Source organism: Panthera tigris, chromosome A3 (genome assembly GCF_018350195.1).
Source record: "Panthera tigris isolate Pti1 chromosome A3, P.tigris_Pti1_mat1.1, whole genome shotgun sequence".
NCBI lineage: Eukaryota > Metazoa > Chordata > Mammalia > Carnivora > Felidae > Panthera > Panthera tigris.
Window position 1 is genome coordinate 131,467,687 of NC_056662.1, and position 21,901 is coordinate 131,489,587.

The window sequence follows — 21,901 nt, forward strand, 5'->3', positions numbered from 1 at the left end:
GGCTCAGATGTCCCCCCCCCCGCCCCCGGGAGTGCCGGGGCCCTGGGCTGAGTGTGTCCCTGACCCCCCAGTTCTGGTGGCCAGACCTGCTGTGGCTGGCAGGGCCTGAGGCCCCGTCACAGTCAGCGAGGGGTGGCTGAGTTCAACACCTCCGTCGCCTGCACTGCCCCCGGTGCGAGCCACCGGCTGTTGGGAGGGGACCGCGGGGGAGGGGGGCGGGGGGGCAGGCAGCTTGAGTTACTCGAGTGTCGGGCTGTCCTGAGCAGACACAGGGACCAGAGAGAGGTCCGTGTCACTTTTCACGCCTCACAGGTCCAGCCGCCAGGGGACCTTCACCTGAAATAGCTTTCATCGTGCCCAGTGGAACCCGGTCTACATCGAGGTCGTGGTATTTTTAGCACCCGGTTCAAGGCTATTGTATCAGCAGACGAGCCAAGGTAGAGCTACGGAGACCGTCTACAGCCTCAGCGCCCAGCCAGGGTATCAGTGCAGCACAGGACGTCTCCCTGGTGAATGGCTCTCAAGCACTCGGCCAAGGCCAAAGCCTCAGGTACAATGCCCCCCTCCGACCTCACCTCTCCTACCTGCGCCGTCGCTGCTAAGTCCCTTAGGACCCTCTCCGAGGGCACAGGGCCTGTACCTCCTACCTTGGCGTTTCCACATTACCGTCCCACCCGTCAGGTCCTATCTGTCTGGGTTATGCCTGTACTACTCCCTGCACAAAGCAGATTTTCTGTAAATGTTTGTTGAGTGAATAATTGTGAGCTCTCCAAGTGCAGAAATGACCTTTTATTCTGCTTTGCATCTTTAGGGCCTGGCATAAAGGCTGAGGGTATGGTAGGTGCTTAATAAACGTTTATCAAAAGAAGAAAAAGGGGGGCACCTGGGGGGGCTCAGTCGGTTGAGCATCAGACTCTTGATCTCTTGATCTCACGGTTCGTGAGTTCGAGCCCTGCATTGGGCTCTGTGCTGACAGCGTGGAGCCTGCTTGGGATCCTCTCTCTCTCTCTCTCTCTCTCTGCCCTTCCCCCACTTGCACTCTCTCTCTCAAAATAAATAAATTAAAAAAAAAAGACAGGAATAACGGACAAGGAGGTAAAGAACAGCCTTATCCTCCCTTTTCCTCCCTTTCCCTTCTCTTCCCTCCCCTGCCCTCCCCTTCCTTCTCCTTCCCTCAGCAAACACTCTGGACAGACCAATGCTGCTGTGACTCAGTGGACGGCTCCTTCACTGGTCGACTGAAGAGGCCGCACCAGATGTTTGCTAAGCCCCAGACAATTCTCAAGGAGCCCACAGTTCGGTGATGCAATGAGGCAGGCAGATGGTCAATGCCATGACTGACCTATGCCAAGGTCACCATTTAGGGCTCTCTGCCATCGGCACCCTGCCCTTTTCCCATCCTCACCCCTCCGTAGGGCCAAGGAGGAGGCAAAACTCAGGTGACGCCCATTTAGTTCTGACACAAAGTCAGGCCGCCACCACTGGCCATTTCCAGTCGAGGTGCGTCCCTCCCTTTTTGGTTTTCCATTTTCTTTTTTTTTTTTTTTTTTTTTTAATGTTTATTTATTTTTGAGACAGAGAGAGACAGAGCATGAACGGGGGAGGGTCAGAGAGAGGGAGACACAGAATCGGAAACAGGCTCCAGGCTCCGAGCTGTCAGCACAGAGCCCGACGCGGGGCTCGAACCCACGGACCGTGAGATAATGACCTGAGCTGAAGTCGGCCGCTTAACCGACTGAGCCACCCAGGCGCCCCTGGTTTTCCATTTTCCAGTAAGGCACCATTTGCCTCGTTCACAAGACGGCTGGCCCAGTGGCCATCCGAAGGGAGAGGCGGAAATGAGAGGGTGAGCTATTCAGAGGAATGGCCGAACGAGAGGACAGCCGGTTCTGACCTCCCCTGGGTACTTCCCTTCTCTGGAGTATCTGCAGAGAACTGTCAACAGAATCAGATCCAGAATCTGGGGAGACTGGGAAGGTCCTCCGTGCCAACTCAGCCCTATTCAGGAGCAACTTCCACACTTCCTGGCAGGAGCTCATCTGGCTTTTTCTTACATGCCTCCAACAACGGGGCGCTCACTACCTTACGAGATCATTGCTGCCTTCACAGCCCCGGGCTTATGCTTTTCTCCAGACACCTCCTGCCGTCTTGGTGCCTGGTGACTGCTGGGCCAAGCAGTCTGCTTCCTCTCTCTCACGAGGTGGTCCTTCGGCTGAGTGGAGAAGGCACCGGAGTCCCTGGGGTTGCTCTGCTCTGGGCTGCAGAACCCACCGCTCTTGGGGGGCTCTCACAAAGGGCCAGGCTCTGACAGTCTGGTCCCCCACTGCCTCGGCGGGGAAGGTCCTCTGTAAAGAAAGATCTTGGGGCACAGCCTAGGTATTCTCGGGAAACCGGGGAGGGTGGGAGAGGAAGGGAAGGCAGGGGAGGGCCAGCATCGGATTCCTCTCCGGGCACAGGCCCCCTCCCTGCTCGAGGCTTTCCTCCGGTGATGTGCACCGGGGTCTCTCCTCTCCTCTCCCTGCACACACCTCCTGGAGAGGCAGGCGTGCCCTGTGTCCGCCTGCCCGGCTCGTCTCTCTCTCAGATGAGGGCACAGTGACCCTGGCTCACCCAGTGACCTGAAAGGCCCGCTCCTGCCCCAGCCCGGCCCCTGCCCTGGCCCAGTTCCAGCCGTGTGGCCACTCACATGGATTGCTTCTCCAGGTTCTCCAGGTTTGTCTTCAGGGTGTTGTAGGCGGCCGTTCGGGACTTCAGGTCGGTCTCGATTTGTGCCAGTTGCTGTGCGGAAAAGCAAGAGAGTTTCGAGAGTCGGCCAAACTTTCCAAAACGGCCATACGCTGCTCACGGTGCATGTAGGAATCCGTGTCAGGAATCCTCACGTTTTTGCCCCTGCTGCTCTCCCACACGTGCCATCGTCTGGCCCTACCAGCAGCCTGAGGGGAGCAGGGAAGGGACTCCTGTCCCCACTTTGCGGGTACCGAGGCCCGAGACACGAGTGGCTCTGCCGGGATCACTCAGTGAGCTGAACCTTCTGACTTCAAGCCCTTCGTGGGCCGCCAGGCCAGCCTGGGTGACCCCCGACCTGGCTTCTATGGGGACCCACGTGATGGCTCAGCCCCGACCAGCGCCGGGTCCCCGGGCTCAGCTGGGCCCAGCAGCCCCTTCCGTTCTGCGCAGGTAGGAAGGTTCCTTTCAGCCCGGAGGCAGGTCACCCGCTGGCACTAAGTACACCCCCTGTTCTCAAGTTTCAGGGAGCGAGTCGCGGACCCCCTCCCGCAGCAGGCCGGGGAAAGAGGGGACACGGGATGAGCCCGGGCCCACGGCCTCCCTCTCCTGCTTTCTGGCCGCCTGGCCTCAGATGCCCCATGTCCCCGGGCAGAGTGATAACGTCCTCCCCAAGGGGTCCAAACACCGAAAGGCAAATGCCGGCCAAGGCCCACCTCCCCGGAAGCCCTCGAAACATAGTAGCTGTTAAAACGACCACAGCCACCCTCCAGGGCTCGGTGGGGTCCATGACTACAGAGTTGGTTCAACAGAGTATGGTGCCCCGCGTTATGGAGAACCGAGCGGCCGTCAAAATGATGGCAGTAGATTCCTGCACATGGGCACGCGGTGGGGTGCAGGGCCAACCCCCACAGCTCCCGACACAGACAGCACACGGTCCTCCCAACTCTCTTCTCAGCCCCACGTTCTGTGCGCCCCCCCCCCCCCCGCCCCGGCGGTGTACAAGTGCCCGTGCGGGCACCACGCCAACAAACGCGACATGTCAGCACTCCGCTGTGACCCGGAAGACCCCCCCAGAGTCATTATACGAGGAAACAGAGGCAATCTGAGGGCACGAACAGTTCTGAGTTGAAACACAGAGGTTTCGTATATAGATGGAAGGATCCACTGGCAGCTGTTAAACCCTGGTCACCTGTAGGGCGTTTCAAAGTGAGTGGGGGCGTCCCACTCTTGATTTCGGCTCAGGTCGTGATCTCCCAGTTTCCGTGAGTTCAAGCCCCCGCGTCGGACTGTGTGCTGACAGCTCAGGGCCTGCTTGGGATTCTCTCTCTCTCTCTCTCTCTCTCTCTCTCTCTCTCTCTCTCTCTCCCTCCCTCCCTCCCTCCCTCCCTCTCTCCTCCTCCCCCACTCACTCGTGCTCTCTTGCTCTCAAAATAAATAAATAAACTTGCAAAAGTTAATGGGAGAGGAAGTGGAGGGGGGACACGTCATGGCAAGCCTTCAACGTTTTGATCTTTACATCGCGATATGTTTGACTTTCAAAATAAGATTGATAATTTTTTGACAATCTCTTTTCAAACCTTTTCCTTTTAGGTGATGACAGACAGACTCATGGGAAATTATAAAATTTACAAAAATAGGACACAGAGATCCCACGTACCAGTTTCCCCCGTTAGTGACATCTTACATAACATTAATGCACCACTGTAACCAAGAAACGGACACAGGTCAAATGCACAGACCTTGATTTTTAAAATCATATACATATGTATTAGGGGGCCTGGGTGGCGAGCATCTGACTCTTGACTTCGGCTCGGATCGTGATCCCAGGGTCGAGGGATCAAGTCCCGCCCCTCACCACCCCTGTCCCCATGCTCTCTCTCTAATTACAATAAATTAATTCAATGACATCTATGTTTTTAAAGGAAAAAAATCGAACTAAAAAAAAAAATCTTCCATCTTCCCTTCTCTCCTGGTTTCACCGCAAGCCAGTGAAACCCCGCAGAAGAGCGTTTGGAAACCAACGGACGGTGGGAGGGGGCAGGGCTTTGGAACCGGCCAGGCCCAAACCGGATGCCAGTTCCCTGCGTGTCTGCCCATGAGCTGGCGGTCGGGTTCTGAACCTCTCTGAGCTCGGGGCCCCGGCATGGCCGCGGGCTCACAGAATCCGCAGAGCGGGCCAGTCCCCAAGGCGAGGCCCGCCTCCACCAGACCGAGCTCCTCCAGCGGGGCCGGGTCCCCCCCATCTCCGCAACCCCGGGGACGGGCCGCTGCACGGGCACCGCGGAGGGCATGCGATCGGCCGAGGGGGGCTCCCCGGCGTGTGGCTGGCCGGCACTGCCCACCGCTCGGCAGCCGTGCCCGCCGGCAGCCTTGGGGGCCTCGTGGGACTGCCCCGCAGAACCCGGGGATGTTTCGGGGGGGTGCAGACACGAGCAACCAGCGCCCCGAGGGGGTTGGCCCGGAGCCACCCCACCCTGGGCTGGACGCGTGCGCAGTGAAAGAATAAACGCTTTGCCGTGTTACACTGGTGACATCTGGGGGCTTTTGTGAAACCGCGGCGTGACCCGGCCTGCGGAGACCGACAGAGCCCCGGGCTGGGCGCCTGCCCAGGTGACACGACGGGCCGCCACGTGCCGCGTGCGGGACCGGAAGGGGGCGAAGCCCTCCCCACCCTTGAGCCTCTTCCCTTAAGGGAAGCAGGTGGGCTCAGTTCCCAGCCGTTGGGAGGGTCCGGAGGCCTGGCCCTGGCCATGTCAGCACGGGGCTCCTCCCAGGCTGGGACACCTGCCGGGACACCCAGAAAGTGCTCCTCGACGCCCAGCGGCCCAGCGGCTTTCGCCTCCCTGAGGGTCTTTCTGTGCAGGGAGTTCCTTTGACCAGGATGTCTCTACTTAACAGATTTAGGCCCCCACTGGAGGAACAGACCTAAACCAGGGCTGTGGGCATCACACACGTGGTCCTGTTGCAGGACAACCTCAGGGAGCCAATCCTCATTGCTTCTGCCCAGCCAGCCTCAAAGAGCTGGTTCCCTGCAGTGGAGACGGCCCAGGGCTTCCTTGTGAAGCTGAGTCTCACACACACACACACACACACACACACACACACACACACACACAGCCCAGCCAAGACCCGCACGCCCATCCCGGGTCACCTAACCTCTTGGCCAGCTTCCCCACCTGAGACCGGAGGATGCGAGAAGGAAGAGCCTCGTGTGTTCTGGGCACACAGGCAGGGCTGTCAAAACCCCTGCCCTCCTCCCACCCCTGCTCTCCTGCCGGAGTCACCCTTCGGGGTCTCGGGACTAGAGAGAAGCTGAGTCCTGTCCTCTGCAACGGCTCTGCTCGCCCCCTCTCAGCGGACGCCCTGATGTGTTCCGGGGGGCCCTCATCACCGTCTGGCGTCCCTGGGACAGCCAGGCCAGCGAGCATTGTCCCGAGCGGACTCAGAGAGTGGCCTGAGCGCCCCGCCCGGCTCAGCCTGGCCTCGTTAGTGCAACGCGGGGCGCGGCCAGCCCCACAAACTACGGGGTGCTTCTGGGCTGGTGACAGAGGTGCACAATACCTCTGGGAAGCCACACCTGGCACAGGTGCTCTGGGCAGCCCCCCCTCAGAGGGCTTTCCAGAACCACTGCCCAATTGTCGCAGGAGGGGCCGGGACCTCTGTGATGTAAGAGTGGCGAAGCAACCGCACCCAGATTCCGGAGTCTTCTGGCCCCACCCGAGTTCCCAGAGACACAGGCCGGGCACCAGCGAGCTGTGAGGAGAACGCAGGGTCCCAGGGGCCCATCTCCTCCGCCTGACCTGCCCAGACACACCTGGGTGGCGCTGGGCTCTGAGGAGACAACAGGAAGGCTTTGTTCCTGGCCTGGCTGAGACTCTCTCCCGGCCACCCCAGGAAGAGACCTGCCCTTTCAGGGACTCAGTTTATGGTGGAGGGAGGGGGACAGACAATCAGCGCTCACCCTCAGCGAGACAAGCAGGAGTCAACAAGGCCGCGAGACCCCCACCATGTCCCAGAGACCTGTGCCACCAGGCTTTTATTTATGAAGTGACAGCTGGAGGCCATCGCTTCCCGGGCTGGTGGGATCAGGGGTGCGGCACTCACGGGCCTCCCTTGTGTCACAGGCCCCTCAGAGCAGGAGCCTGGGCCCCTGGGGATGCCTTCCACCAACGCCTCCCAGGACTTAGGGCTCCTGGGCCAGACTCTCCACAGAAGCAGATAGTTTTCGTCAGGTAAACACTCGGGGGGGTGGCGGTGGGGGGGTTAGGCTCCCATCAGCAAAGAGCAGGAGGGGTGTGCCAAAGGGACACCGGGGTCCGGGCTCACCGCACTGGGGGCTCGAGAGCGGGTCAGGGGAGTGTCCTGTAAGGTGCAGCCGCCTGCCGGGTGACAGGGCCAGAGGAGGTGCAGGGAGGGCAGGTGCCCGCCTTGAAACGCAAAAGCCCCTATCCTTGCCCAGGGCATGGAAGGCCACACCTCAGAAAGGCACCGGGTCTGGTCAGGGCTGGCAGGAGGCAGGTGGGAAGGGGACCCCACCCAGCCTCCTGGCTCTGGCCTCCCAGAAAGTTCCTCTTTGCATCACCAGGGTCCAGACACCAATGCAGATCCACCCCAGATGGTCAGCTCTCCCCGGTCACCGAAGTTTCACCGTCCCCTACGCGAAGGCCCTTCTCTTACCTTTGCTAGGGTATCCACTACGCACACCAGCGGCTGCTTCGCAGGATATTTGGCCATGTCCCACTCAAAGTGGGTCACGAAGGATGTTAAGTCGACTGGAAGAAACACATTTCAACAAATGAGCGGGGCTCTCCCCACCTGGTGGAGACCAAGGTTGCCACACCCCCGGGCCAAGCGTCCCCCCTTGAACCGAGAGAAGCTGGAGGGCAGGCTGGGGGCCCTGGGAAGACACTGTCCCCGGGGGGAGCAGGGCACCGGGGCAGCGGGCTGGCCTTCGGCAAGGACCCGCAGCAGCACCCACAGCCCCTCTGGAAAGCCCGCCACCAGCCCCAGGGCCGCTGGACCCGGCGCACTCCTGTACCCCAAACTCTCTCCCAGGGATGTGCAGTGGGGAGATCCCGCTCTCCCAAGAGGAGAGCTTCTGAGGGCCGGGCTGATTCCCCGTCTTTTCCTGCTGTGTAGGACACACACCCCTGCTGGGTTATTGTTCTGTTTTGAAGTACCTCCAAGATAAGACTCGCCAGAGAGCCTCCAGCCAACCCTCCAAGACCACAGAGCCAGGTAGGGTGCCGCCTGCCCTCAGGGCGAGCTGCCTTCTCGCCTCCCTCGCCCAAGCCCTGGACGGAGTGGATTTCCACACACGTGTTCTGTTTTAAAGAAGGCGTGTCGAACCCTGGCAAAATCCTAGAAGCTGCGACTGCTGTTTTTACCACCCGGGGTGGGGGTGCCCTGGTCACTGTATGTCCTTTATATAAAAGTCTATATACAGGGAGTAGACGAAGTCGGTGTTTTCTCACCACGCGTCCCTTCTCCCCTTACTTTCTCCAGAAACAAACCTAAACCTGCCGCCCTCGGGAGGTTTCTAGTTCCCTAATCAGCTGCGGACGGAGGAAGGAGCTCTGGAGTTTGAGGTCAGACAAGCCACACTTGTGGCTGATCTGGGCTGATCAGCCCAGTGGGCCTGGGCTGATCCCGAGACCCGGGGCCTCGAACACATTAGCATCTAAGTCCCTTTGCACCTCAGTCTCCTGACCTGAGAAATGGGGCAGGGAAAGGAGGCCACACGGCCCTCCGAGCTCCTCCTTTCCAGATCAGCTCCATGCACACTTAGGGAGTGCTCCCGGGGGCCAGCTGCTGGAGACACCCAGCCCATTCTCCTTCCAGTAAGTCAGGTCAGCCTATGCGATGCTGACACAGCCCCCCAGGATCCCGTGAGCCTGTGCAAGACCAGCCTTCCTATGCTAGATTCTCACCCCGAGATACGTGCACGCCTGCCCTTCCCAGTACGTCCTTGGGCGGATAAAAGGGACACTTTTGCTCACTCGAAGGTCAGTCACTTACGCTGAACGTCAGCGCGCTACCCTGAGGGGAGGAACAGACCACACCCCCTAATTTCAAGGTGCTCAGTTTCTTAGAGAGACAGCCAGGCAAACGTCACACCACAGTGAGCGGCAACAGAGTGTATCAGGGTGCTAAGGGTGGGAGAGACGGTGTCTAGCTCCCAGGGAGGGCACGGAGGGCGGCACACGGGAGCTGGAGGTGACCCGAGTTTGCCACGTGGCCAGCGGGGGAGGGCGCTGGTGTTAGCGGAGGGCGCCTGGGGGACATCCTGCGTGGGGCATGGGAATCTCTGGGACAACCCGGTGGAGCAGGAGGGCCAGGGCAGGGTCATGGAAGGCGGCATCTGCACTTTCTCCCTGTGGCGAGCAAGACACTGGGGCGCAGCTACGGAGCCCCCCATGATGTGCCAGAGATCGGCCCCACGTCGACTCCAACAGCGGGGCTGAAGAGGTCACCGAGCGGGCCGGGACACCAAGCATCCAGCGGCTACGCAGCCAGTCAAGGGCACGCACACGCTGGGGTTTCTGGGGGCTTTGCGGGAGAGAGGTGCAGGCGTGGGAGACAAGAAGGCGCAGCTAAGAGGGGCCACAGCTCTGGGCGCAGAAAAGGGAGGGCCGGCCCAGCAGGGTGCAGGCACCATGGGCCACCAAGGAGGCCGGGTGGAGGGAGGGGACATGCATTCAGCCGGGCAGCATGGGACGGGGCAGAGGGGAGAGGAGGTGGGCTCAACCAGGGGCAAGTTCGAGGCTGATAATGACCGCAGGCGACTCCCCAGGAGGCACGTGGAAATGAAACGGGGCTCGGAGGAGCGACCCAGCCCTGGCGGCAGAGGTATGAGCGCACAGGAAGTTGAAAGCGCCTTATATAAGGACGCCGTCGCCGCCCATGACAGCCGTGAGGGTGGGGGACGCTGACTGCCCACCTTGGCCAGGACACAGGAATTATTTCATTCAACTGAGCTTTCAACCCTATTAAGTACTGTTATCTTCCCCACCTTAGAGGTGAGGGGATGGGCACAGGGTAGTTACCTAAGTAACACCCACTACGAGATGAGACGGTGACCGCGGAGCACGTGAAGGACCACGGTCCCCCGCGGCCCGCCCACCGTCAGGTCACAGCTCCCCTGCGGGGGAGCAGGGGGCTCGTGGCCCATCTGCGCAAGAACCACATGCTGATGCGTCTGGGTCACTCGCACCTAGAAGATGGCCTTCAGATTCCCATGGTGCCGGAATAGACAAGAGGCACCAAGGTGGGGCCCTGATCGGATAGGACAAGCGTCCTTATAAGGAGAGACACCAGAGATCGATCCCTCTCTCTCTCTCCCTCCCCATGGGCTCACACCAAGGACGCAGCAAAGGAACCAACCTCCCGGCACCTTGACCTTGGACTTCCAGCTTCCAGAACTGTGGGAGATAAATGGCTGCTGTGTAAGCACCGCCCCCCCCCACCCCAACCCCAGTCTGTGGTATTGTGTTATGACACTTCGAGCTAGTACAGATGTGGGGATAAATCTGGTATTAATATGGGTTTGGGAACTGCCACACTCCGGCAGGGAACGATTTGTGCAAGGGTGCGGGCCGGGGAGGAACAGAACAAGCATCTGAATTATGGGGGGGGGGGGGTGCAGTCAGAGGCAGAACCAGAAGGTCGAGAAGGACTCCTCCTGGGGCAGCCGATCCCACTCATGGAGCCCTGGCGAGGGCCACGAATGCCGGCCACATGCTGTCCACACCCATCACCTCTGGTGACAACATGGTCTGAGGCCGGTCCTCCGTCTCAAAAAGCCACGGCCCCCTTGGGTCTGCCCATCCTTCCAATACGGCAGCCTTCTGCCTGCCCAGGGAAGAACCGCCTCCCCTCCCCTGGCTGAGGTCAGAGAGGCCTGGCCTCCAAGGGAGCAACTCGGGGCTGGGGCTGTTGGCCAAGGTCGAGGTCAGACCGTCAACAGCAGCTCGTGAGCAACCGTGATGTCCTCTCAGAACCCAAACAAGGCCTTCCCGGCAGGCAGAACGAGGGACCTGTGACCACAGGGGCTGCCGGTCAGCCAGCCAGATCTCCAGGTGTTTGTGACTTCCGTCACGTTCTAGGGCCTGCCAGGCAGGGGTGTGCTTGCCCCGCTTCTGCTACAATCCAAAGCATCCCTGTCCTTCCAGCCTCAAAGCTCAGTTGGGGGCAGAGGACAAGCAGAAACACGAGATGCCGCAGCCAGGCTAGGAGCCCGTGAGGGGATGAAGTCCACTGACAGGTGAGAACACCAAGACCCAGCCAGGTGACCTGCCAAGGTCCAGGACCAGGTCTGACCGCTCCAGGGCTGCTGCGGCCTCTGGCTGGCCGGGCAGCGCTGCCCCACCCCCTCCCGCCGGGAGATGGCTTAAACCCCACCTACTGGGGGCAACACTGAGCTTTCCAGTTAATCGTGTCAGTAGCTAGTTCCGTGGGTGTCCTGCAGAAGAAAAAGAAAAAGGTTTCCCAGCCCAAACGATATCAGGAAAACCTGAGCCAAAGTCAGTCTGAACAGAGGTCTTGACTGCAGTACTTTTCAGAGCCTTTACACATTGTGAATGTCAGGAGTCCTTGGCAGGAACACTGCTGTAGAGCCCTTGACCTTTATTTGCACAGGGCTGGTTACAGAACAAGGCTTAGAAGCTCTGGTCTCAGAAGTCACAGGGACCCGATTCACTGGCGGGGGTTGGGGAGCTGGAGACAATGAAGCAGATTATGTAAACAAATAAAGCTGAATTTCCGGGGCACCTGGGTGGCTCAGTCGGTTAAGCGTCCGACTTCGGCTCAGGTCATGATCTCGAGGTCCGTGAGTTCGAGCCCCGCGTCGGGCTCTGTGCTGACAGCTCGGAGCCTGGAGCCTGCTTTGGATTCTGTGTCTCCCTCTCTCTCTCCGCCCCTCCCCTGCTCATGCTCTGTCTCTCTGTCTCAAAAATAAATAAAAACATTTAAAAAAAAAATCTTAAGCTGAATTTCCTCCTCCCGAGATGAGAGGTGGCCGGCCCTCAGAGTAGCTGCCATCTGCACTGGGGATGGGGATAGTGGAGTGATGGCCTCTAGTTCTAAGTAACGTGAATTTTGAGTAGAATATAAGCATCCTGATTGCTATTTACTTATTTATTTTATTTTTTCCTGACTGCTATTGTAATGTGAGCTCGAATCCTCGTGCCTTAAAGACCAGGTTTTGATGCAGAACAGGAGCTCTCTACCTTAAGTCACCTCTTCAGTCTAGTCACCTGCTGGAAAATAAGTCCAGCTGATCAATGAAACAAAAGAATTTTTTATCAGCGCCAGCAAGAAATTTCCACATAAACAAACGGATGGCATGTGGAAAGGTATTTGGAGAAGTGCCAATCGGTAAAGATTTGTGCTCATCCCGAATGGGTTGGCTGGCCTTAATTCCACCAGTTTGAGCCAGTTGGAGAAAACCCAAAGCAAAGGGCTCCTTCTTTCTAACGCTGAAGCCAGGAGTGGCCCGTTGGGGTGCTGGGGCTCCCCCAGGAGGCTCAGGAGAAGAAGGGTCCTTGGCCGAGTGAACCCCCTCAGGGCCACGCAAAGCTAAGCCTGACATTTGAGCCGCCAGGGTCCACCAAGCAACCGGCTTCCAAGGGCGGGCAGGAGAGGGGACACTGAGGACAGACATCCAAGCGAGTAGAAGACCACAAGCCGAAAGATGCAGAAGTCCGCCTTGAACTCGAGAGCCAGGGCACTCCCCACTCCTGGAGGCATGCAGTGCTCGGGCGGGAAGGCAGGGCAGGCACGAGAGGGAGGGAAGAGGAACGAAACCGGCGATGGGTCGTACGGATACGGTGACCAAGGTGCCAGGGTGTTCCTCGAGAAATCCCCCGTGACCCCATCACCGCACCCCTACGACCAGGGGAGAATCCACCTTCCCAGGGGCATGCAGGCATCACACCAGGCACACTCACGGCAAACAACGCATAACCTACTCTTTAAACATTTCAGTTTTTCCTTCAAACCTGCAACGTAATAAGGGGAGGGCGGTTATTCCACTGCGTTAACACACGAAGCCAAGTTCAGGTTGGGGAGTACGAGCGTTCCCATTTGTCCAGTTAAGCAAGCAAACAACACGGCCTTTTATGGGGTTCCCAAGAGGGGACAGTGAACACGAACTGATGTGTAACGAGTGACAGAAGTGTTAACTACAGAATAACACGTGCAGCACCCGCGCACGCATACAGCCACACGTTTAACGACCTCCACGGAGTTTCAGCACCGAGTTCTAAAGTTCCCAAAGCCTCAGAGTTTCTGTCGTGCACATTGTAAGTGCACTCAGTCGGTACACGATGAAGGGGCCTGAATGTCTCCGGAATCCGAAGGTCTCTACTGGACCACAGGGGAGACGGACGTTCAAAACGCGAACACAGGACACAGAGCAGTTTTGGTCTCTCTCGAGTAGCTACTGGGCACGATGAAGACTGAAGTTGGAGGCTTTCCTCAGCCCCTCAAGGCATTTTCCAGTGTGGCGACAGGGATAAATGGGCGGGGCAGGGGTGGGAGGGGTGGGGGAACCGGATGGAATTTTCCGCGCCGGATAAGAGCACAAACTGACAGACGTGGCGGGTAGGCCAAACAACCGTTAGCCCCCACCGACCCCGTTCTCCCTTCCGATTTCTACAGGGTAAGAAACGCCAGGTTCTGGGGCTTTAGAAAGGCCGCCGCTGGACCACAGACGTGCCCCGGGGCATCTCTTCAAACCAGTCGTGCTGCTGGGCTCCAAACAGCGAGCACGGCCCTGTCCGACGTGTCAACTCAGACGCTCCGCGGGGGCTCGTAACATTTCAGCACGGCCAGGGCCACCGATGGGCTAGAAGCGGCTGGGAGAGCCCCGGGCTAAGGACATTCCAGCGACCTACCTCCGTTGGCCAGGAGGTTCTCCGGAACCTTCCCCTTGGAGTCTTCCATAACTTCTACCACGCTCTGGGCCATCCTCTTTATGAGGCTTCGGGAAAAGAACAAGAGACCATTAGACCAGGAACGTGCCCTCCGAATTCTCACGCTGGGTGCCGCCCTCTGGGGAACCGTGGGGCAATATGCAGGCAGACACTTAAAATGTGAACAGTCTTTGAACCAGTATTTCCACTTCTGAGAAAGTAGCTTAAGGAAATAGGACAACCAGAAAAAAAACAAAACACCGTTCTGAATAAAAAGATGTCCTTCCCCAGCACCGCTGCTGACAGCGGAGAACCGGAAACCGCGAGAAGATTCAACAATGGGGGATTGTTGGAGGAAATGATGGTATATCCAACGGAGGGATTATTAGGCATCCGTTGGAAATAAGGTTTACAAAGAACTCCTAACGTGTAGAACAAGGCACGTATTATAATCTTCCGTGGAAAAAAGCCCCAAGGTCCGAATTTATGCAGACAGCGTGGCTGTGACCATGTGAAAGCGTTCTTCTAACTTTGCGTATTTCCGATCCTAATCCGTAATGATAACTCGGATCATCGTAGTGATAACTGAATTAATACTGAGTATAGTTCAGGATTGCTTTTATAATGAGAAAATCAAAACTGTTTAAGTCCCCAGCAAGGATCCCAAAGGATTCAGAAAGTATGAGAAAGGACGGTGGGCTGGCAGAGCATAAGGTTGTCAAAATCACTGTTGTATACCTGAAACTGATGTAACATTTAAGGATCCAGGAAAGAATAAACCAAACAAAAAAGGTCTCCTCCCTCCAACCAAAACCAAAGTATGAGAAAAGAAAGGGAAGTACAGGATTTCAAGGCAGAAGGACTCAAATTCCCACGGCTGTGCCAATTACCAAATGTGTCATTCGTTTCTTTGTTTTGGTTTTAATTTTTTTAATATTTTATTTTTGAGAGAGTGCGAGCGCGCAAGCGGGGGAGGGGCAGAGAGCAGGGGACAGAGGATCCCAAGCGGGCTCTGCATGGACAGCAGAGAGCCCAATGCGGGGCTCGAACTCACGAACCGTGAGATCACGACCTGAGCTGAAGCCAGACGCTTAACCGACTAAGCCACCCAGGGGCCCCTGTTTTGTTTTTAGTTTTTAAGTAGGCTTCATGTCCAACGTGGGGCTCGAACTCACAGACCTGAGATCAAGAGTCGCATCCTCCACCGACGGAGCCAGCCAGGTGCCCCTTGTAGGTGTTTTTTTTTTTTTTTTCCTTTTTCTTTTTAGTAATCTCCACACCCAAGGTGGGGCTCAAACCCATGACCCTGAGATCAAGAGTCACACGCTCTTCCGGCTGAGCCAGCCAGGCACCCCCAAACGTGTGATTTCGACCTCATTTATTCCATCTCTTTGTGCCTCAGTCCTTTTATCTGGAGGATGCGGAGTACGGCCCATTTTGCAGGATTATCACACATATGAATGCAACAACATATTGATACAACATATTAATCAGACACCGCGTATCTAGGAGCAAGTGTCTGCTCCTAGAGGCTGAGCGGTGAGGAGTCGGATCAGAAAGCAAGCCAAACTAGGACCCAAGTCTAAAAGCCCTGAAGACCCAAATATCTGCCTTAGGCGCCCCCCGCCCCCGCCCCCCGCCCACACCTTCCCTTGGCTCCCATGAGGGAGGCCGCGTCTGCAGGCAGCGTGGATCAGGTCACTGAACTCCGGATGGGGAACATGGCCCTTCTGGTCTTGCAGACACTGGCCGTGTTGGCCGCTCAGAGCATGAGGCCAGGGGGCTGGGGACCAACACAGGAAACTGAGTCAGAAGGGCACCGAGAGGCCCCGGATAAAATGAAGAGAGGGAGGGCGGAAAGGAGAGAGGGAGGGAGGGAGGGAGGGAGGGAGGGAGGGAGGAAGCTGGTCTCCTAGCAGAGTGACATGTATTCGTGGTCAAAATTGGAAAAAATATCAGAAAAAGGAACGACCGTTTTCCTCCACCCAAGAGGAAACACGCACTTTCATTCCGGTGGGTTTCCAAAGCCTTAACTCTTCTACAGTGTATGTGGCTTGAGGTTTTCCGTCCATAACACCGACTAGTTAGTGGAGTCTACCGGGCACCCCATTCTCTCATCATTATCTCCTTCGATCCCCGCAAACACTCTAGAGACGGGCATTATCCCATTTTACAGGTGAGGCCCAGAGAAGTAAATCGGCCCCACCCGCCCAGTCCGGCTGAGGACTCCCAGGCTCTCAGCCACCCGGCCACGCGGCCGTCTCTACAGTCCCCGAGACTCATCCTGGGCTCAAGTCTTTACGAACGTGTTGGGAATTTCCTAGAATCGTAGCTCGCCTCTTACTAATCATAACTAATGAGAATTCTTTTGCCAATGCGTCGTTACCCAACGAATCTGTTTCCTCGGCCATAAAGTGGAGATGATGCTGTGCCTCTCACGGGGCTATTTGTGGAGTCTGATGCAACGCACGTGATGTTCCAGGCACGGGGAGTTTGTGGCAAACGTCTCCAGTTGTGTTCGAAGCAGCCTGGTGGACCGCCTCCGGGCTCTCTGCCACCCCCCCCCCGGCTCATGGGGACATCAGGGTGGGCGGGGGACAGGGTCAGAAACCTCTCCCCTCCCTTCCCCTGCAGCCTAGGGCTGTGACAATGCCTCCCCATCTGCCTGGCTTCGTACACCGTCCCTTGTGGGTCACCTACAGCCCCCACACAAGTGTCTGTCCCTTTACCAATGGGCTCTCCTCAAATTCTCCTAATGTGAGTGTCTTTCCGTTATCTGTAGAGACTGGCTCGACACGTTCATTCATCTGTTTGCGCATTCATGTGGCAAATTCCATACATTAAGCAACTGTGTGCCCAGCACTTTCATAACGCCATGGACCAAACAGAGTCCCTGCTCCCTGGAAGCTTCTATCCTAATGCCGTCAACAGCTCCTCTGTGATGCTTTGAAGTAATTATCAGTCACCCCGACCACAATGCCGCTGCTCAGGAAATGTTTGTTGGGTGAATAAACGAACTCTTTTTAAAAAGAGGAACCGACCAGCAAAAAAAAAAAAAACAAAAAAACCCCAAAAACCAGCAAAGGGCATGAACACGCTATTCACAGAAGACAAAAACAGGCCATTCGTAGAGGCCACGAATCTATGAAAAGAGGTCCAGCCCTCCTCAGCGCCTAAGTAACACGCACCCTTCCTTCCAGGTCAACCTAAAAAGAGAACTCACTCACCATTTCGGTGATGGCGTTTTGCCTGCTCCCGATTCTAGCCTGTGTGAAGCTTTTAACAATAACCAGGATGGCCACACGCCTGCCCTCGGGCGGGTACACGACCACGGAACATCTCAGAATAACATGGTCCGGTAAAGCCTAGCTGCTGGAAAGATCACTTACGGCACATAACAAAAAGGGCCCTGGCTTAGCTGTGACGATTAACTACAGTCACCAGGAAACCGTCGCATTACGGAATCAGAGCGCTTGTCTTCTCGGAAGGAGCCTGAGAGTCTGCGTGATGTCTCGCTTTGGCGACGCTCCAGTCCACTGCGAGCACGTTTTCAGGACCAGAGCTTCCCGTTCCTGATGTCTCTTGCGTGGCATTTCGCTGCGTGACTGTATCACAACTACTTCTCCTGGACACGGGGGTCGGTTCCCTGTGATCGCATGTCGCCACGACACACACGTCTCGCACGCTTGTGTAGGCGGAATAAGTTGTTACAGAAAAACTCCTGTCATAAAGGGTACGGACGTTTACAATTTTAACGAACAGGCCAAGCCACTCTCCAGACAGACAGAGGCAGTCTACGCTCCCACCAGCAATGGACAAGAGTGCCCGCTTCCCTGAACCTTCGCCAACGTTAGGCATCATGAGCGTTCAATCTCTGCCAATCTGATAGCTGAAAATTTTTATCTCATGGTTGCCGTGACGTGCGTCTCTTTGATCATGAGTGAGGCTGGCCGTCTTTGCAGAGATTCACGGACTCTACAGACGGCCTGGTTTCTTCTGTGGCCGGCCCACCCAAGCCCTTTGCCGGTTTTTCTGCTGCCTTGTTCCCCTTTTTTAAAAAAAAAAAAACCGACTTGTAAGAGCTCTTAAGGATCTCAGGAACTCAGCTGCTGAGACAGTGCTTTGAGTCAGGTAACATCCTCACTTCGAAGGTGAAGACGTGAAGACTTACGTGGCTGAAAGGGGCCCTACACAGGGTGACAGGTGTCCAAGCAGAAACCGATCCCAAATCTACACGACTCCAGAGTCCATGCTCCTCATTGCTAGCTTATACCACGCTCTGGAGCTCTCCTCTAGAGGACCTGACAAAAATGTGCACTAATCCAAAAGGGAAGATGTACAGATCGTATTTTTAATCAAAAAAGCAAACTGCTGGGGCGCCTGTGTGGCTGAGCCGGTTAAGTGTTGGACTTTGGCTCAGGTCACGATCTCACGGTTTGTGAGTTCAGGCCCCACGTCGGGGCCTGTGCTGACAGTTCAGAACCTGGATCCTGCTTCGGATTCTGTGTCTCCTCCTCTCTCTCTGTGCCTCCCATGCTCGTGCTCTGTCTCTGTCTCTCAATAATAAATAAACATTAAAAAAAAAAAAAAAAAAAGCAAACTGCAAACACCGTGTCATCTTGATTGGGGTGTTGGGTACCTCGGTGTCTGTCTCTGTGATGTAACCATTTGGGAGTCTGGAGTCTACGGAAGGCCGAGACCTTAAATTGTGGTTAACTTGCTCATCAGTTTCCGCTCTCAGCACAGTGGCAGCGACCCCCTTCCCATCCCCCAGCCGCATGGCAGGCACCTGTGTGTTCCTGGAATGACTTGTTCACAGTCTATGGGAGCCAGGGTGGCCATAAGCGACCCTGTCCTCAAGACACTGAGGATCTGTGCTCCGATCGCTGCTTGTGATCACACAGGTACAAAGAGGGGGTGATCACTGTTGTTGTACCTCCCCGCACTGTGCAAGCTCCTCCCCCTTCAGCTACAGAGACCTCCAAGGGGTTTAAAGAGCTTCTCTTCCCTTCATTTTCCTTTTTCTCATGTGGCAGTCAGACACGAAGACTAGGACATTCAAAAACAACCGTGTACACGGGAAACATTAGAAAATGAGTGTTCAAATCCAGGGAAGGGCTCAGAAAACACCTGTGGCGACTGTATCTTTACACGTCAGGCTGATCCTTGGCACAAAGACCACAATTTAAAATAAACACAAGCAGGGCGCCTGGGTGGCTCAGTTGGTTAAGCGTCCGACTTCGGTTCAGGGCACGATCTCACGGTTCGTGAGTTCGAGCCCTGCGTCGGGCTCTGTGCTGACAGCTCAGAGCCCGGAGCCTGCTTTGGGTTCTGTGTCTCCCTCTGTCTCTGTCTTTCCCCTGCTCACACTGTCTCTCTCTGTCTCTCAAAAAATGAATAAATGTTAAAAAAAAAAAAAAACTTTAAATAAACATAAGCAAAACTAATAACAAAAAACAGCAAATCCAGGGAGGGAGGAGGATATGATTTCCAGAGTTACCACATCATTAGACTCAAATGTCCAGTGTTCAAGAAAAAAAATCACAGGGCATTCAAAGAAGCAGGAAAGCACTGCTCATTCAGAGGAAAGAAATGAAGGAATGTAACATGATGGCAGATCTACCAGACAACGACTTTAAAGCAACTGTTTCAAAGATGCTCAAAGAACTAAAAGATGATGAGATGAACCTTAAGGAAGCAAGCTATGAGCAAAACAGAAATATCCATAAAGAGACAGAAAATCCAAAATAACAAAGAAAAGCACCAAAAAAAAAAAAAAAAATTCTAGAGCTAAAAAATACAGTACCTGAAATGAAAAATCCACTAGAGGGACTCCCAGGCAGATTCAAGCAGAAAGACTCATCAAACGAGAAGACAGGATAAAGAGAGTATCAAGTCTGAGGAATAGAAAGACCAAAGATTGAAGAAAAGTAAACAGAGGTTAAGGAACCTGTGGGCCCCATCCAGCAGCCAATATATGCATTGTGGGAGTCCCAAAAGAAGGAGAGCGAGAAAGGGGTGGGAGAACATTTGAAAAAATAAGAACAAAGCTGAAGGACTTATACTTCCTGATTACAAAACTCACTACAAACCTACAGTAGTGAAAACAGTGTGGTACTGGCATAAAGACAGACAAACAGACCAATGGAATAGAAGAGAGACCCCAGAAATAAACCCTCAGATACATCCTCAAATGATTTTTGACAAAGACGTCAACACCATTCAATGGGGGAAAGGACAGCTGTTTCAACACAGTGTGCTGGGGAAGCTGGAGATCCACACATAAAAGACTGAAGTTGGAGCCCTATCTCACACCATATATACAAATTAACTCAAAACAGAACAAAGACTTGGACCCCTACCTCACACCATATATAAAAATTAACTCAAAACAGGACAAAGACTTGGACCCCTACCTCACACCATATATAAAAATTAACTCAAAATATCACTAATCAGCACTAATGGCATGGAGGGAACAACAAATGGCCCAAAAACATTTAGAATAAAAGCTCAACCTCACTTGCTGTGAAATATTTTTCACTTATCATAGTGGCATATTGAAAGGATTTATGATTTCAGCACTGGCAAGTACTCTGGGAAACAGGAATACCAATGCCCCGTGGATACAAGGTGTTAATCGGTACAGCCTAGTTACAGAGTACTTTCAGAACAGCCATCAAAAGTTTTTAACACATAAGATACTTTGGCCCAGCAATTTCACTTCTGGGAATTGGTTCTTCTGATAATCTTGCTCCTGTGCACAAAACCATCTACACAGAGATGCAAAAGACATCTCTATGGTACCAGCAAGGGACCCAGGTGATAAAAATGGATCACCAAGAAGTCTCTAAAAAAGAAGGAGGAAGCGGGGTGCCTGGGTGGCTCAGTCAGTTGGGCATCCAACTTCGACTCAGGTCATGATCTCATGGTTCGTGAGTTCGAGCCCCACGTTGGGCTCTGTGCTGACAGCTCAGAGCGTGGAGCCTGCTTCAGATTTTGTGTCTCCCTCTCTCTCTGCCCCTCCTCCACTCATGCTCTCTCTTTCAAAAAAAACATTAAAAAAAAAAAAAAAAGAAGGAGGAAGGTCTTTTATGGGTTGCCATGAAAGGTTGTACATCTTTGGGTATAAGGGGAAAAAAAATAGGGGCACCTGGGTGGTTCAGTCAGTTAAGCATCTGACTTCGGTTCAGGTCATGATCTCGCGGTTTATGGGTTTGAGCCCCACATTGGTCTCTGTGCTGACAGTTCAGAGCCTGGAGCCCGCTTCGGATTCTGTGTCTCCCTCTCTCTCTGCCACCCTCCCCCCTGCCCCTTCCCCACTCTTGCTCTCTCTCTCTCTCTCAAAAATAAATAAACATTAAAAAAAAACATTTTTTAAGGGGAAAAGAATAATAAATAATACCTATAGGTATGGTCCCATTTTTGTAAAAACAAAAACAAAAGCCATAAAACTACACGCTTGTATTATGCATGGAAAAGTCCATAAAGATTGACACTATATTGTTGAAATGGTTTCTCTTACGGAATAGAACTGCAGAGGTGGGATCCGGATTTTAAAACTACCAGCCATGTAGTAATAATAAAGCAAGAATTATGGTAGTGCAAACGAACAAAGCAATGAGTAAATGAAGTATTAAATTCAAGGGCATGCTGCCTGGGCTCAGCTGGTTAAGATTTCTTTCAAATTAACCTTGCCAGTCAAATGGGGAGCTAAGGGGAGAAAGTGAGAAAGATGGGGACGGGGAGGTGGGGGCATCACCCAGGTGTGAGGCAGGGCAGGTAGGGAACTGACGGGGCGAGGGGGGGGTCCCTTCAGGAGCTGGGCAGGCAGAATCCAGATGCTAGAACCCCAGGGGAGGGGCGGGAAGAGGTCGGGAAAGAAGGGCTGCCTGGGCCCGGTGTGCAATGAAAATGCTCTTTCTTTCTGAGAACACTGTGTGGCACCTCTCAGCGCTGCTGATTTCCGGACCCCGAGATCCAAGGGGGCTGTTCCCTCCAGCCCTTGGGACCCAGGATAACTCAAGCGCTGAGAGCACAGTAGGACAAAGACCCCTGAGATCTCTGTCTCCCTCCTCTCCTCCTCCCGAAATCCCACGCTCACCCGACCGGCTGTCATGAAGGGCCCCAGGGCCCTTCCAGACCCTTCTTGGATGGACAACGGACACACAGGAGAGGACTAATCTCCACTCACCGGAGTGCCCCTGGCCCAGGACCCAAGCACAGAGGACAATCTTCCTAAAGGGTAGCCCCACTGCAAC

The 21,901-nt window shown here is 55.0% G+C and overlaps 1 protein-coding gene and 1 long non-coding RNA gene across 13 annotated transcripts in view; one reads left to right on the forward strand and one right to left on the reverse strand.

The window, feature by feature from the left end:
• The window catches only part of ATP6V1C2 (ATPase H+ transporting V1 subunit C2), a 53,644-nt gene that overhangs the window by 12,607 nt on the left and 19,136 nt on the right, over positions 1-21,901 (reverse strand). For 3 of the 5 annotated variants that reach the window (XM_042982502.1, XM_042982501.1, XM_042982499.1), the window contains exons 4-7: positions 13,623-13,708; positions 12,696-12,725; positions 7,405-7,499; positions 2,687-2,778 (exon numbers count right to left, since the gene is read on the reverse strand). In XM_042982502.1, coding sequence (XP_042838436.1) covers positions 2,687-2,778; positions 7,405-7,499; positions 12,696-12,725; positions 13,623-13,708 — 303 coding nt within the window. The remainder of the gene's footprint in view (positions 1-2,686; positions 2,779-7,404; positions 7,500-12,695; positions 12,726-13,622; positions 13,709-21,901) is intronic. The other 2 variants (XM_042982503.1, XM_042982500.1) reach the window with 1 other exon arrangement.
• Positions 6,430-11,577, forward strand: LOC122237441. Of its 8 annotated transcripts, none has more exons than XR_006216028.1 (6): positions 6,431-6,959; positions 7,313-7,557; positions 7,867-9,994; positions 10,091-10,172; positions 10,899-10,990; positions 11,537-11,577. It is a non-coding gene; the product is annotated as an uncharacterized LOC122237441 (long non-coding RNA). The 8 variants fall into 8 exon arrangements; XR_006216025.1 differs by having other exon boundaries at positions 7,867-9,265; positions 9,521-10,172; XR_006216024.1 differs by having other exon boundaries at positions 7,867-8,732; positions 9,116-10,172.